The sequence below is a fragment of the Rattus norvegicus genome, chromosome 15 (genome assembly GCF_036323735.1).
Source record: "Rattus norvegicus strain BN/NHsdMcwi chromosome 15, GRCr8, whole genome shotgun sequence".
Taxonomy (NCBI): domain Eukaryota; kingdom Metazoa; phylum Chordata; class Mammalia; order Rodentia; family Muridae; genus Rattus; species Rattus norvegicus.
In genome coordinates this window covers 102,576,596-102,591,526 of record NC_086033.1, presented here as the reverse complement: position 1 = coordinate 102,591,526, position 14,931 = coordinate 102,576,596, and the positions used below count along the sequence as shown (strand labels likewise).

General features: G+C 40.1%; 1 protein-coding gene across 8 annotated transcripts in view; it reads left to right on the top strand.

Annotated features, from left to right (window-relative positions):
• Positions 1-14,931, top strand: part of Uggt2 (UDP-glucose glycoprotein glucosyltransferase 2) — a 166,053-nt gene that overhangs the window by 54,765 nt on the left and 96,357 nt on the right. For 7 of the 8 annotated variants that reach the window (XM_063274903.1, XM_063274902.1, XM_063274905.1 and 4 more), the window contains 3 exons: positions 11,643-11,807; positions 12,111-12,234; positions 12,314-12,412. In XM_063274903.1, the coding sequence (XP_063130973.1) occupies positions 11,643-11,807; positions 12,111-12,234; positions 12,314-12,412 (388 nt within the window). Of the gene's footprint in view, positions 1-10,990; positions 11,130-11,642; positions 11,808-12,110; positions 12,235-12,313; positions 12,413-14,931 lie in introns of those variants that run through there. The other variant, XM_063274909.1, reaches the window with a different exon arrangement.

Below are 14,931 nucleotides of genomic sequence, written 5' to 3'. Positions count from 1 at the left end.
TCTGCTGCAAGAAAGCTGCCTGGTGAGCTTGGGACACACGGAAGCAGAATTCCTGTAGAACCGGGCACGTTCTGTGTTTACCGGAAGTCCCACACCCGCGGATCCCGGCCCGCAGCAGCTCTCTGCCCCCAGACCCTGTGAGAGAAAGACCCAACCGCCTGGTCAGGTGGGCACTCCTGAGGCTGCAGAGCAGAAGAGACCACCAACACTGCTCACCCCTGCCCACATCCCTGGCCCAAGAGGAAACTGTATAAGGCCTCTGGGCTCCCGTGGGGGAGGGCCCAGGAGCGGCAGGACCCCTGTGCCTGAGACACCACCAAAACCAGAAGGAAACAGACCGGATAAACAGTTCTCTGCACCCAAATCCCGTGGGAGGGAGAGCTGAACCTTCAGAGAGGCAGACAAGCCTGGGAAACCAGAAGAGACTGCTCTGTGCACACACGTCTCGGATGCCAGAGGAAAAAGCCAAAGACCATCTGGAACCCTGGTGCACTGAAGCTCCCGGAAACAGCGGCACAGGTCTTCCTGGTTGCTCCCGCTGCAGAGAGCCCGTGGGTAGCACCCCACAAGCGAACTTGAGCCTTGGGACCACAGGTAAGACCAACTTTTCTGCTTCAAGAAAGCTGCCTGGTGAACTCAAGACACAGGCCCACAGGAACAGCTGAAGACCTGTAGAGAGGAAAAACCACACGCCGGAAAGCAGAACACTCTGTCCCCATAACTGACTGAAAGAGAGGAAAACAGGTCTACAGCACTCCTGACACACAGGCTTATAGGACAGTCTAGCCACTGTCAGAAATAGAACAAAGTAACACTAGAGATAATCTGATGGCGAGAGGCAAGCGCAGGAACCCAAGCAACAGAAACCAAGACTACATGGCACCATCGGAGCCCAATTCTCCCATCAAAACAAACATGGAATATCCAAACACACCAGAAAAGCAAGATCTAGTTCCAAAATCATTTTTGATCATGATGCTGGAGGACTTCAAGAAAGACGTGAAGAACTCCCTTAGAGAACAAGTAGAAGCCTACAGAGAGGAATCGCAAAAATGCCTGAAAGAATCGCAAAAATCCCTGAAAGAATTCCAGGAAAACATAAATAAACAAGTAGAAGCCCATAGAGAGGAGACACAAAAATCCCTGAAAGAATTCCAGGAAAACATAAATAAACAAGTAGAAGCCCATAGAGAGGAGACACAAAAATCCCTGAAAGAATTCCAGGAAAACACAATCAAACAGTTGAAGGAATTAAAAATGGAAATAGAAGCAATCAAGAAAGAACACATGGAAACAACCCTGGATATAGAAAACCAAAAGAAGAGACAAGGAGCTGTAGATACAAGCTTCACCAACAGAATACAAGAGATGGAAGAGAGAATCTCAGGAGCAGAAGATTCCATAGAAATCATTGACTCAACTGTCAAAGATAATGTAAAGCGGAAAAAGCTACTGGTCCAAAACATACAGGAAATCCAGGACTTAATGAGAAGATCAAACCTAAGGATAATAGGTATAGAAGAGAGTGAAGACTCCCAGCTCAAAGGACCAGTAAATATCTTCAACAAAATCATAGAAGAAAACTTCCCTAACCTAAAAAAAGAGATACCCATAGACATACAAGAAGCCTACAGAACTCCAAATAGATTGGACCAGAAAAGAAACACCTCCCGTCACATAATTGTCAAAACACCAAACGCACAAAATAAAGAAAATATATTAAAAGCAGTAAGGGAAAAAGGTCAAGTAACATATAAAGGGAGACCTATCAGAATCACACCAGACTTCTCGCCAGAAACTATGAAGGCCAGAAGATCCTGGACTGATGTTATACAGACCCTAAGAGAACACAAATGCCAGCCCAGGTTACTGTATCCAGCAAAACTCTCAATTAACATAGATGGAGAAACCAAGATATTCCATGACAAAACCAAATTTACACAATATCTTTCCACAAATCCAGCACTACAAAGGATAATAAATGGTAAAGCCCAACATAAGGAGGCAAGCTATACCCTAGAAGAAGCAAGAAACTAATCGTCTTGGCAACAAAACAAAGAGAATGAAAGCACACAAACATAACCTCACATCCAAATATGAATATAACGGGAAGCAATAATCACTATTCCTTAATATCTCTCAATATCAATGGCCTCAACTCCCCAATAAAAAGACATAGATTAACAAACTGGATACACAACGAGGACCCTGCATTCTGCTGCCTACAGGAAACACACCTCAGAGACAAAGACAGACACTACCTCAGAGTGAAAGGCTGGAAAACAACTTTCCAAGCAAATGGTCAGAAGAAGCAAGCTGGAGTAGCCATTCTAATATCAAATAAAATCAATTTCCAACTAAAAGTCATCAAAAAAGATAAGGAAGGACACTTCATATTCATCAAACGAAAAATCCACCAAGATGAACTCTCAATCCTAAATATCTATGCCCCAAATACAAGGGCACCTACATATGTAAAAGAAACCTTACTAAAGCTCAAAGCACACATTGCACCTCATACAATAATAGTAGGAGATTTCAACACCCCACTCTCATCAATGGACAGATCATGGAAACAGAAATTAAACAGTGATGTCGACAGACTAAGAGAAGTCATGAGCCAAATGGACTTAACGGATATTTATAGAACATTCTATCCTAAAGCAAAAGGATATACCTTCTTCTCAGCTCCTCATGGTACTTTCTCCAAAATTGACCATATAATTGGTCAAAAAACGGGCCTCAACAGGTACAGAAAGATAGAAATAATCCCATGCGTGCTATCGGACCACCACGGCCTAAAACTGGTCTTCAATAACAATCAAGGAAGAATGTCCACATATACTTGGAAATTGAACAATGCTCTACTCAATGATAACCTGGTCAAGGAAGAAATAAAGAAAGAAATTAAAAACTTTTTAGAATTTAATGAAAATGAAGGTACAACATACCCAAACTTATGGGACACAATGAAAGCTGTGCTAAGAGGAAAACTCATAGCGCTGAGTGCCTGCAGAAAGAAACAGGAAAGAGCATATGTCAGCAGCTTGACAGCACACCTAAAAGCTCTAGAACAAAAAGAAGCAAATACACCCAGGAGGAGTAGAAGGCAGGAAATAATCAAACTCAGAGCTGAAATCAACCAAGTAGAAACAAAAAGGACCATAGAAAGAATCAACAGAACCAAAAGTTGGTTCTTTGAGAAAATCAACAAGATAGATAAACCCTTAGCCAGACTAACAAGAGGACACAGAGAGTGTGTCCAAATTAACAAAATCAGAAATGAAAAGGGAGACATAACTACGGAATCAGAGGAAATTAAAAAAAATCATCAGATCCTACTACAAAAGCCTATATTCAACAAAACTTGAAAATCTGCAGGAAATGGACAATTTCCTAGACAGATACCAGGTATCGAAGTTAAATCAGGAACAGATAAACCAGTTAAACAACCCCATAACTCCTAAGGAAATAGAAGCAGTCATTAAAGGTCTCCCAACCAAAAAGAGCCCAGGTCCAGACGGGTTTAGTGCAGAATTCTATCAAACCTTCATAGAAGAACTCATACTAATATTATCCAAACTATTCCACAAAATTGAAACAGATGGAGCACTACCGAATTCCTTCTACGAAGCCACAATTACTCTTATACCTAAACCACACAAACACACAACAAAGAAAGAGAACTTCAGACCAATTTCCCTTATGAATATCGATGCAAAAATACTCAATAAAATTCTGGCAAACCGAATTCAAGAGCACATCAAAACAATCATCCACCATGATCAAGTAGGCTTCATACCAGGCATGCAGGGATGGTTTAATATACGGAAAACCATCAACGTGATCCATTATATAAACAAACTGAAAGAACAGAACCACATGATCATTTCATTAGATGCTGAGAAAGCATTTGACAAAATTCAACACCCCTTCATGATAAAAGTCCTGGAAAGAACAGGAATTCAAGGCCCATACCTAAACATAGTAAAAGCCATATACAGCAAACCAGTTGCTAACATTAAACTAAATGGAGAGAAACTTGAAGCAATCCCACTAAAATCAGGGACTAGACAAGGCTGCCCACTCTCTCCCTACTTATTCAATATAGTTCTTGAAGTTCTAGCCAGAGCAATCAGACAACAAAAGGAGATCAAGGGGATACAGATCGGAAAAGAAGAGGTCAAAATATCACTATTTGCAGACGACATGATAGTATATTTAAGTGATCCCAAAAGTTCCACCAGAGAACTACTAAAGCTGATAAACAACTTCAGCAAAGTGGCTGGGTATAAAATTAACTCAAATAAATCAGTTGCCTTCCTCTATACAAAAGAGAAACAAGCCGAGAAAGAAATTAGGGAAACGACACCCTTCATAATAGACCCAAATAATATAAAGTACCTCGGTGTGACTTTAACCAAGCAAGTAAAAGATCTGTACAATAAGAACTTCAAGACACTGAAGAAAGAAATTGAAGAAGACCTCAGAAGATGGAAAGATCTCCCATGCTCATGGATTGGCAGGATTAATTTAGTAAAAATGGCCATTTTACCAAAAGCTATCTACAGATTAAATGCAATCCCCATTAAAATACCAATCCAATTCTTCAAAGAGTTAGACAGAACAATTTGCAAATTCATCTGGAATAACAAAAAACCCAGGATAGCTAAAGCTATCCTCAACAATAAAAGGACTTCAGGGGGAATCACTATCCCTGAACTCAAGCAGTATTACAGAGCAATAGTGATAAAAACTGCATGGTATTGGTACAGAGACAGACAGATAGACCAATGGAATAGAATTGAAGACCCAGAAATGAACCCACACACCTATGGTCACTTGATTTTTGACAAAGGAGCCAAAACCGTCCAATGGAAAAAAGATAGCATTTTCAGCAAATGGTGCTGGTTCAACTGGAGGGCAACATGTAGAAGAATGCAGATCGATCCATGCTTATCACCCTGTACAAAGCTTAAGTCCAAGTGGATCAAGGACCTCCACATCAAACCAGACACACTCAAACTAATAGAAGAAAAACTAGGGAAGCATCTGGAACACATGGGCACTGGAAAAAATTTCCTGAACAAAACACCAATGGCTTATGCTCTAAGACCAAGAATCGACAAATGGGATCTCATAAAACTGCAAAGCTTCTGTAAGGCAAAGGACACTGTGGTTAGGACAAAACGGCAACCAACAGATTGGGAAAAGATCTTTACCAATTCTACAACAGATAGAGGCCTTATATCCAAAATATACAAAGAACTCAAGAAGTTAGACCGCAGGGAAACAAATAACCCTATTAAAAAATGGGGTTCAGAGCTAAACAAAGAATTCACAGCTGAGGAATGCCGAATGGCTGAGAAACACCTAAAGAAATGTCAACATCTTTAGTCATAAGGGAAATGCAAATCAAAACAACCCTGAGATTTCACCTCACACCAGTGAGAATGGCTAAGATCAAAAACTCAGGTGACAGCAGATGCTGGCGAGGATGTGGAGAAAGAGGAACACTCCTCCATTGTTGGTGGGAATGCAGACTGGTAAAACCATTCTGGAAATCAGTCTGGAGGTTCCTCAGAAAATTGGACATTGAACTGCCTGAGGATCCAGCTATACCTCTCTTGGGCATATACCCAAAAGATGCCTCAACATATAAAAGAGACACGTGCTCCACTATGTTCATCGCAGCCTTATTTATAATAGCCAGAAAATGGAAAGAATCCAGATGCCCTTCAACAGAGGAATGGATACAGAAAATGTGGTACATCTACACAATGGAATATTACTCAGCTATCAAAAACAACGAGTTTATGAAATTCGTAGGCAAATGGTTGGAACTGGAAAATATCATCCTGAGTGAGCTAACCCAATCACAGAAAGACATACATGGTATGCACTCATTGATAAGTGGCTATTAGCCCAAATGCTTGAATTACCCTAGATCCCTAGAACAAACGAAACTCAAGACGGATGATCAAAATGTGAATGCTTCACTCCTTCTTTAAATGAGGAAAAAGAATACACTTGGCTGGGAAGGGAGAGGCAAAGATTAAAACAGAGACTGAAGGAACACCCATTCAGAGCCTGCCCCACAGGTGGCCCATACATATACAGCCACCCAATTGGACAAGATGGATGAAGCAAAGAAGTGCAGACCGACAGGAGCCGGATGTAGATCGCTCCTGAGAGACACAGCCAGAATACAGCAAATACAGAGGCGAATGCCAGCAGCAAACCACTGAACTGAGAATAGGTCCCCTGTTGAAGGAATCAGAGAAAGAACTGGAAGAGCTTGAAGGGGCTCGAGACCCCAAAAGTACAACAATGTCAAGCAACCAGAGCTTCCAGGGACTAATCCACTACCTAAATACTATACATGGACTGACCCTGGACTCTGACCCCATAGGTAGCAATGAATATCCTAGTAAGAGCACCAGTGGAAGGGGAAGCCCTGGGTCCTGCTAAGACTGAACCCCCAGTGAACTAGACTATGGGGGGAGGGCGGCAATGGGTGGAGGGTTGGGAGGGGGACACCCATAAGGAAGGGGAGGGGGGAGGGGGATGTTTGCCCGGAAACCGGGAAAGGGAATAACACTTGAAATGTATATAAGAAATACTCAAGTTAATAAAAAAAAGAAAAAAGAAATACAGGAGAACACAGGTAAACAAGTAGAAGCCCTTAAAGAGGAAACATGAAAATCTTTTAAAGAATTACAGGAAAACACAAACAAGTAGGTGAAGGAATTGAACAAAACCATCTAGGATCTAAACATGGAAATATAAACAATAAAGAAATCACAAAGGCAGACAACCCTGGAAATAGAAAACCTAGGAAAGAGATCAGGAATCACAGATGGCAAGCATCACCAACAGAATACAAGAGATACAAGAGAGAATGTCAGAGGCAGAAAATACCATAGAAAACATTGACACAATAGTCAAAGAAAATGCAAAAAGCAAAAATCTCTTAGTCCACAACATCCAGGAAATCGAGAACCCAATGAGAAGACCAAACCTAAGGACAATAGGTATAGAAGAGAACAAAGATTCCCAACTTAAAGGGCCAGTAAATATCTTCAACCATATTACAGAAGAAAACTTCCCTAACCAAAAGAAAGAGATGGCTACAAATATACAAAAGCCTAAAGAACTCCAAACAGATTGGACCAGAAAAGAAATTCCTCTTGTCACGTAATAGTCAAATATACAAAACAAAGAAAGAATATTAAAAGCAGTAAGGGAGAAAGGTCAAGTAACATATAAAGGCAGACCTATCAGAACACCAGACTTCTCACCAGAGACTATGAAAGTCAGAAGATCCTGGACAGATGTCATACAGACCCTAAGAGAACACAAATGCCAGCCCAGGCTACTATATCCAGCAAAACTCAATTAACATAGATGGAGAAACCAGGATATTCTATGACAAGACCAAATTTACACAATATCTTTCCACAAATCCAGCCCTACAAAGGATAATAGATGGAAAACTCCAACACAAGGAGGGAAACTCCACCCTAGAAAAAGCGAAACAGTAATCTTCCTGCAATAAACTCAAAAGAAAATAGCCACACAAACATAATTCACCTCTAATAACAAAAATAACAAGAAGCAACAATCACTTTTTACTTAATATCTCTTAACATCAATGGACTCAATTCCCCAATAAAAAGGTAGAGACTAACAGACTGGATATTTAAAGAGGACCCAGCATGTTCCTGCATACAGGAAATACACCTCACTGACAAAGACAGATACTGCCTCATTAAAAGGCTGGAAAACAGTTTTTCAAGCAATGGTCCCAAGAAACAAGCTGGAGTAGCCATTTTAATATCAAATAAAATGGACTTTCAGGCAAAAGTTATCAAAAAGATAAGGAAAGACACTTCATACACAGCAAAGGAAAAATCTACCAGGATGAACTCTCAGTTCTGAACATCTGTGCTCCAAATGCAAGGACAGCCATATTCATAAAAGAAACTTTATTAAAGCTCAAAGCACACATTGCACCTCACACAATAATAGTGGGAGACTTCAACACCCCACCCACATCAATGGACAGATCATGGAACAGAAACTAAACAGAGATAAAATGAAACTAACAAAAGTTATGAACCAAATGTATTTAATATATGTCTATAGAATATTTCTTCCTTAAACAAAAGAATATATGTTCTTCTCAGCACCTCATGGTACCTTCTCTAAAATTGACCACATAATCAGTCACAAAACAGGCCTCAACAGATACAAGAAGATTGAAATAATCCCAAGTATCTTATCATATCAGCACAGACTAAGGCTGGTCTTTAATAACAAGAAAAAACATTAGAAAACCCACTTACACATGGAAGCTGAACAAAGCTCTAATCAATGATAACTTGGTCCAGGAAGAAATAAAGAAATTAAAGACTTTTTTAGAATTTAATGAAAATGAAGGCACAACATACTCAAACTTATGGGGCACAATGACAATAGTGATAAGAGGAAAACTCATAGCTCTGGGGGCCTCCAATAAGAAACTGGAGACAGCATACATTGGCAGCTTGACAGCACACCTAGAAGATCTAGAACAAAAAGGAGCAAATATACCCAAGTGGAGTGGACAGCAGGAAATAATCAAACTTGGCTAAAATCAACCGAGTAAAAACAAAAAACTATATAAAGAATCAACAAAACCAGGAGCTGATTCTTTGAGAAAATCAACAAGATAGATAAACCCCTTAGCCAGACTAACCAGAGGGTAGAAAGACAGCATCCAAATTAACAAAATCAGAAATTAAAAAAGATATAACAATAGAAACTGAGGAAATTTAAAAAATTATCAGTTCCTACCACAAAACTGGAAAATCTGGATGTAATGGACTATTTCTAGATAGATGCCAGATACCAAAGTTAAATCAGGATCATATAAAAAGTGTCCCAACCCCCCCCCAAAAAAAAGCCCAGAACCGATGGGTTTAGTGCAGAATTCTATCAGACCTTCAAAGGAGACCTCATACCAATACTCTTCAAAGTATTCCATAAAATAGAAACAGAAGGAACACTGCCCAATTCATTCTTCGAAGCCACATCTACGCCTATACCTAAACTACACATAGATCCTACAAAGAAAAAGAACTTAAGACCAATTGTCCTCATGAGTATTGATGCAAAAATACTCAATAAGATTCCCTAGTGTAGGGAATGCCAGGGTGTTGAGGTGGGTGTGGGTGGGTGGGAGGGGGAGCATCCTCATAGAAGCAGGGAGAGAGGTGATAGGAGAGGGGAGAACTGGGAAAGGGGATAATATTTGTAATGTAAATACATTAACTATCCAATAAAAATGTTTTGTTTAAAACAAACTTTTTAGGAAAAATGAGGGGCTACAATGATTTCTACCATATGTACCAAAAATCAAACTAATAAGTGACTACAATTTAAAAAATGTGAATGGAAGACAACTTCAGCTTTTCTATTTAGTATTTTATCTATTGTGAGATCCCTGTGAACGTACAGGTATATGAAATCGTACAGTGAATGTCACAGGCTTATCCTTAGTAGCTAAGGTTCCTTTTTTTTTTTTTTCCGGAGCTGGGGACCGTAGCTAAGGTTTCTTAATTAGAAGTTACAGATTAGGAGGAAAAGGAAGACCTGTATCAGGGAAATCTTTTAAAGAGTCAACACACATGCATTCAGGGCTAGGAGATGGCTCAATGGGTAAGATCCCCAGATCCCTGTTAAAAAAATAAAACAGTTGAGAATTGTGGCGCATGCCTGAATTGTGCAGCATACCTAATGCTAATCAGCCAACACACACACACACACACACACACACACACACACACACACACACACACACACACACACCAGTAAAAAGCCAAGGCAAAGAAGTAGGCATTCATCTGTTTAGAGGATTTTCCATAAACATATGAAGTCAAAGCTAAGTCTATCATGTCCCTTGTTACACCTAACCTATTGGGGTGACATGGTCCTTCTTCGTGCCTTACCATAAAGAGTAGAGCGGGTCACTGCTCTTGCCAGCCAGCTCTGCTGGAAGTGTGTTAGATAGCCTAAACGTTCTTTATTCCTTCACATCCTCCAGAAAAACCATCAAGTTGTACTCCTTCTGCATGCCACCCTCCTGACCCCTCCTTGCCCCCTGGCATACCATGCTCTGGTTCTCGTTTGCTGTCTGCCCGCAGCAGGCTGCAGCTCATTGTTTCAGTGTTGCTGATGTGTCCTTTTCAAAATAGATAAAATGGCCGTGCAGTACTCATTGAACCTTCATTGGGACCTCTGAGAGCTCTATTCATTCCTGCTGTAATGATTCACCTTTCCTTCTACCAAGCTATAAGTTCCTTCAAGATGACGTATTTAGGTGTTTGTTATCTCTATACATTCATCATCCTATAGGAGATGTCTGCCCATAGGTGCAGCCATAATACAGTACTGTGGTTAAGCGTTCAGACTTTAGGTCAGACACATCTGGGTATAGGTCAAGTTCTAAAGTATGATAGCCATTTGACATTGAAGATGACCTACTCTGTGCCTGCCCTGTCATGTGTGAAGTGGTGTAATAATGCTTCAGGTTGAACATCCCTACCCAATTTCCAAATGCTTCAGAGTCTGAAACCGTGTGATCATGATTTGGCATTTAGATCCTGGATAAGAAAATGAGTCTACACATTTTCCAAAATTTAAATACTTTGGATCCAGAAAAGTATCAGAAAAGGAGCAGTTGATTTGCACAGTTTCCTAGGCTACGTGTGAGAATGTCGGTTCTGATCATAACCCTACACTCAGTAGCACACATCAGGTGTGTGACCTCTCCAGAAGGTGGAATTTACGCACTGAGGATGCATGCCTGTGGTCTGCCTTCTGACTGAGTCTCTCCAACCCCAGGTCTCACAGCACCTAGAGACCACACCTAGATTCGTTGCCATCACCTGAACCGCCATGTTCTCACTTCCCTTCCAGCTCTTGCTCTGCTGTCCCTTCCCCTGGACTGTCTTTCTCCATGGTGTCTTCCTGGAAACTGTAACTCATCTTCTAAGGCTCTCAGTGTCTTTGTCTAACCCTCCCTCTTCATGCTCAGACTCTTAAATGATCCTTTTCTGGACCCACTTGGAACCTTGCTTTAATTTGTAAGTATTTAGTGGACTTCTTGAAGAACAACATTCAATTCTATTTTCAGTATGATAATGTAATTCTCGTGGGTTGAGTCAAGAAGTGTTTATTGAATAAATGAATAATGGTATAGTTTGTAGTATAAATAAATGTTTTAGTTTTAAGTAAGTGTCACATTAGACATCAAGACTCAGCAGAACCACTACTGCTTGCTTTTGTAAGTAACTTTTGGGAAAACCAAAAAATGTGTTTATGAATTGCCTGAATCTCCTACCACTAACAACAGAGCTCATTTCAGAGAACATAGACAAAGAGTTGACAAAGACTAAAATATTCATATGCTAACCCTTCATACGCTAACCCTTGACAGAAGACACGTGCTGACTCCTGCTATTAGTATGCATGGGTATAAATAACAAAATTGTCAACTTCTCCTATGACTTAAAAATAATGGCACTGTTTCTTCTTTATTTTACATTCCTTTCCCATATAACCATATTTTGTTTGACACTGATATCTTTAATAACTAGGAAGGAGCAAACTTTTATAAGATGACCGGCCTAGGTCCTTTGCCTCAAGCTCTTTATAACGGTGAACACTTTGGCCTCAAAGAGATAGACACTGAAGAACTAAAAGGGGCCATTCTGGAAAAAATGATGGATGCGTTTATATATCTACAAAGAGACGTTTTTATGGTAAGTGTGCATTTATAAGAAAATGGCATGAATGATATAAGTATATTGAAATTTTAGTGGCATAAGTTATATAAAATTTTTTACTCTGATGATTTAAGAATTAATAATTAAACTTATCAGATATATAGGTATATGAAATAAAAGGTTAATTATAATTGTAATTTTATAAGAAAGTTTATTACAGCAATGGAATATTATATGCTTTGAAATTTTATTTTAAATTAAATATATTTGTATGATTTACTTATATAGCAATATGTATACAATGGTACATATTAATAAAGTAAAACTTTTCTATTTTAGGGCAAAATAACGGATGAAATCAATGCGATTGATTTCCTGATGGACAAGAGTAACGTTGTACCCCGGCTAAATTCTTTGATTTTGCACACTGAACCACAGTATCTTAACTTACTGTCTTCATCAGGTAAATAACTATTCTTCTGCTGTGCTGCAAATTGCTTATGTGAACGTTTTAGTAACTTGTTATTAAACATTTATTTCAGTAACTGCTGATATTGAAGATTTCTCTACTTTCTCCTTCCTGGATTCACAAGACAAGAGTGCTGTTGTCGCAAAGCACATGCATTACTTAACCCGAGACGGTAATGAGCATATCTTTCTGTTAGTTATTTCTAAAGTAATATAGCATAATTAGTAAGGTGCTTGCGTAACTAATGCTCCTATAATTTCATTTTTGACCAGGGGCTTAGATTATAATTCGTTATGATTTAACAATGGTTCCAAGAGGAGAAAGTTGTCCCTCTTAACTGCCATCATACGTGCAGCAGGAGTTCATTGGTGGCCTTTTGCCTTTTTTAAAACGTTTGTTAGTGCATTTTTGCAATTTAAAGGAAAGTAATAAAACCCGTTCAAAGCCATTTTGATAAGTCTATGAATAGCAATGCAATTTCTATATAGGAAGAGATAATAGTGTTTCTTCTTCATAATTCAACAAAATCTGTACATCTTGCTGAAGTTGGGGATTACAACCAGAAAAGAGAGACCAAGACACATTAAAAATAAGGATTTAGGTTAAAAAGAGAAGTCTGCGGGGCTGGGGATTTAGCTCAGTGGTAGAGCGCTTACCTAGGAAGCACAAGGCCCTGGGTTCGGTCCCCAGCTCCGAAAAAAAGAACCAAAAAAAAAAAAAAAAAAAAAAAGAGAAGTCTGCAATTGGACCATAGCTTTGCTAAGGTTGAAGTCTCCCACTAACAGTGTGGGGAGATCAAAACGTGATTTAAGCTGTAGTAGTGTTTCTTGTACAAATGCCCTTGTGTTTGGGGCATAGTAAGAATTGAACTGTCATCTGGGTGGATTTTCCTGTAATGAATATGTAGTGTCCTTTTCCTATCTCTTCTGACTAGTTTTAGTTTGAAGCCTATTTTGTTAGATATTAGAATGGCTACACTGGCTTGTTTCCAGGGTCCTCTTGCTTAGAATATCTTCAGTCCCTTTATCCTGAGCTGATGTCTGACCTTGAAGTTAAGGTGTGCCTCTTGGATACAATATAAATATGGAGGCTCTGTCATGTACATCTTGTTAGTCTTGGTCCTTTGATTAGGGTTGAGACCGTTGGTGTTGAGAGTTATTGATGAGCAGTGCTTGTTGACCCTGTTATTTTGTTGTGGTGCGGGCTTTTCTCCCCTTGTGTGACTGGATAGTCTGAGGTTGTTTCTGTTTGCCTGTCTTCTTTGGTGTAGTTAACCTTCTCCGGTTGACGTTTGCCTTCTAGTACTTTTTGTAGAGCTGGATTTGGAAATAGATACTGCCTAAGTTTGGCTTTGCATGGAATATCCTTGTTTCTCTACCCATGTGATTGAAAATGTTGCAGGGTAGAGTAGTCTGGGCTGGAACCTGTGGTCTCAGCATCTGCAGCACATCTGTCCAGGCCGTCTGTCTTGCAGAGTCCACACCGAGAAGTCAGGTGCTATTCTACTGGATCGTGAGATTGAAAGCTGTGTTTTCTGTGCTCAGTGTTCGGATTATTGTGTGCTGTGGGGAATCTCCTTTGTGGTCCAGTCTATGTGGTGTTCTTTATGCTTGGTGACCTTGATGGGTACCACAGTCTTTAGGTAAGGAAAGTTTCTTCGTCAGTTTCGATAAAATTCTTTGTGTCTTTGGCCTAGGTTTCTCTTCCTTCCCCTGTTACTTTTATCCTTAGATTTTGCCCTTTTCATTGTGTACTAGATTTTCTAGGTGTTTTGTGCTTTGGTTCTTTGGGGGGGTGGTGGAAATTGTTTAGAGTTTTGACAAATAGTCTCCCTGACTGACCATCCCCCTGCTTTAGTTCCTGGGTCTCCGACCTTGGCCTTGACCTTGGTTCCATCTGTGGGTGAGGCCGCCCCGGCTTCTGTCTGAGTCGCTAAGTGTTTTCGTCTCCATACTCTTCTCAGTTTGGGTCTTCCTCATTGATTCAGTTCTCACCTTCAGGCTGTGCGCTGATTTATTCTTTCCCTTTATGGTTCATGTTTCCATGGATCACTTCATAAGGGTCTTTTAAGGCCTGTGTTTCAGCTCATACTGGAGCCGGTACTCGGGGCCTGCTGTGGCAGGGCTGCTGGGCCCTGTGGAGACACATTGTCCTGGCTGTCACTGTTGTCACCATAGCACCTGGTATCTGAGACAGGCGATTATGGTACTAGGTGTTGATGGCTGGCCTGTCCTTGTTGGTTGGTGTTCTGTTCCTTAAATTCTGATGCCATTTCTAGATATTAAAGAGTGTGGTGGCTGTGCGTTGGCGGCCTGGTATGGAATTCTTCTCAGAACCTGCTATGCTGTCGACTGGGGATCCAGTGTAGGACTTTTTCTAGGTATTGAGAGCAACAACCATGAATGGTGATTGGCTGGAAGGGTGAAGGGCAGAGAGGGTGCACAAGACAGAAGAAAGCTGGTTTTGCCAGGAGGATCAAATTTTCTGGGTTTTGTTTGTTTAGGGTTTTCTTTTTTACTTTGTTTTCTCAAGGAAAGCAAGAAAGTAAATGACCGAAGATGGACTTGGGTCATCATGTGTAAATGGCAGTATTCCAACAATTACAGTGACCTAGAGATGCCATGAATTAGGTTATAAAAATAAATTCTATATTCAAGAGACTTAAGGCAAAAGACACTTTTTTACATGTTC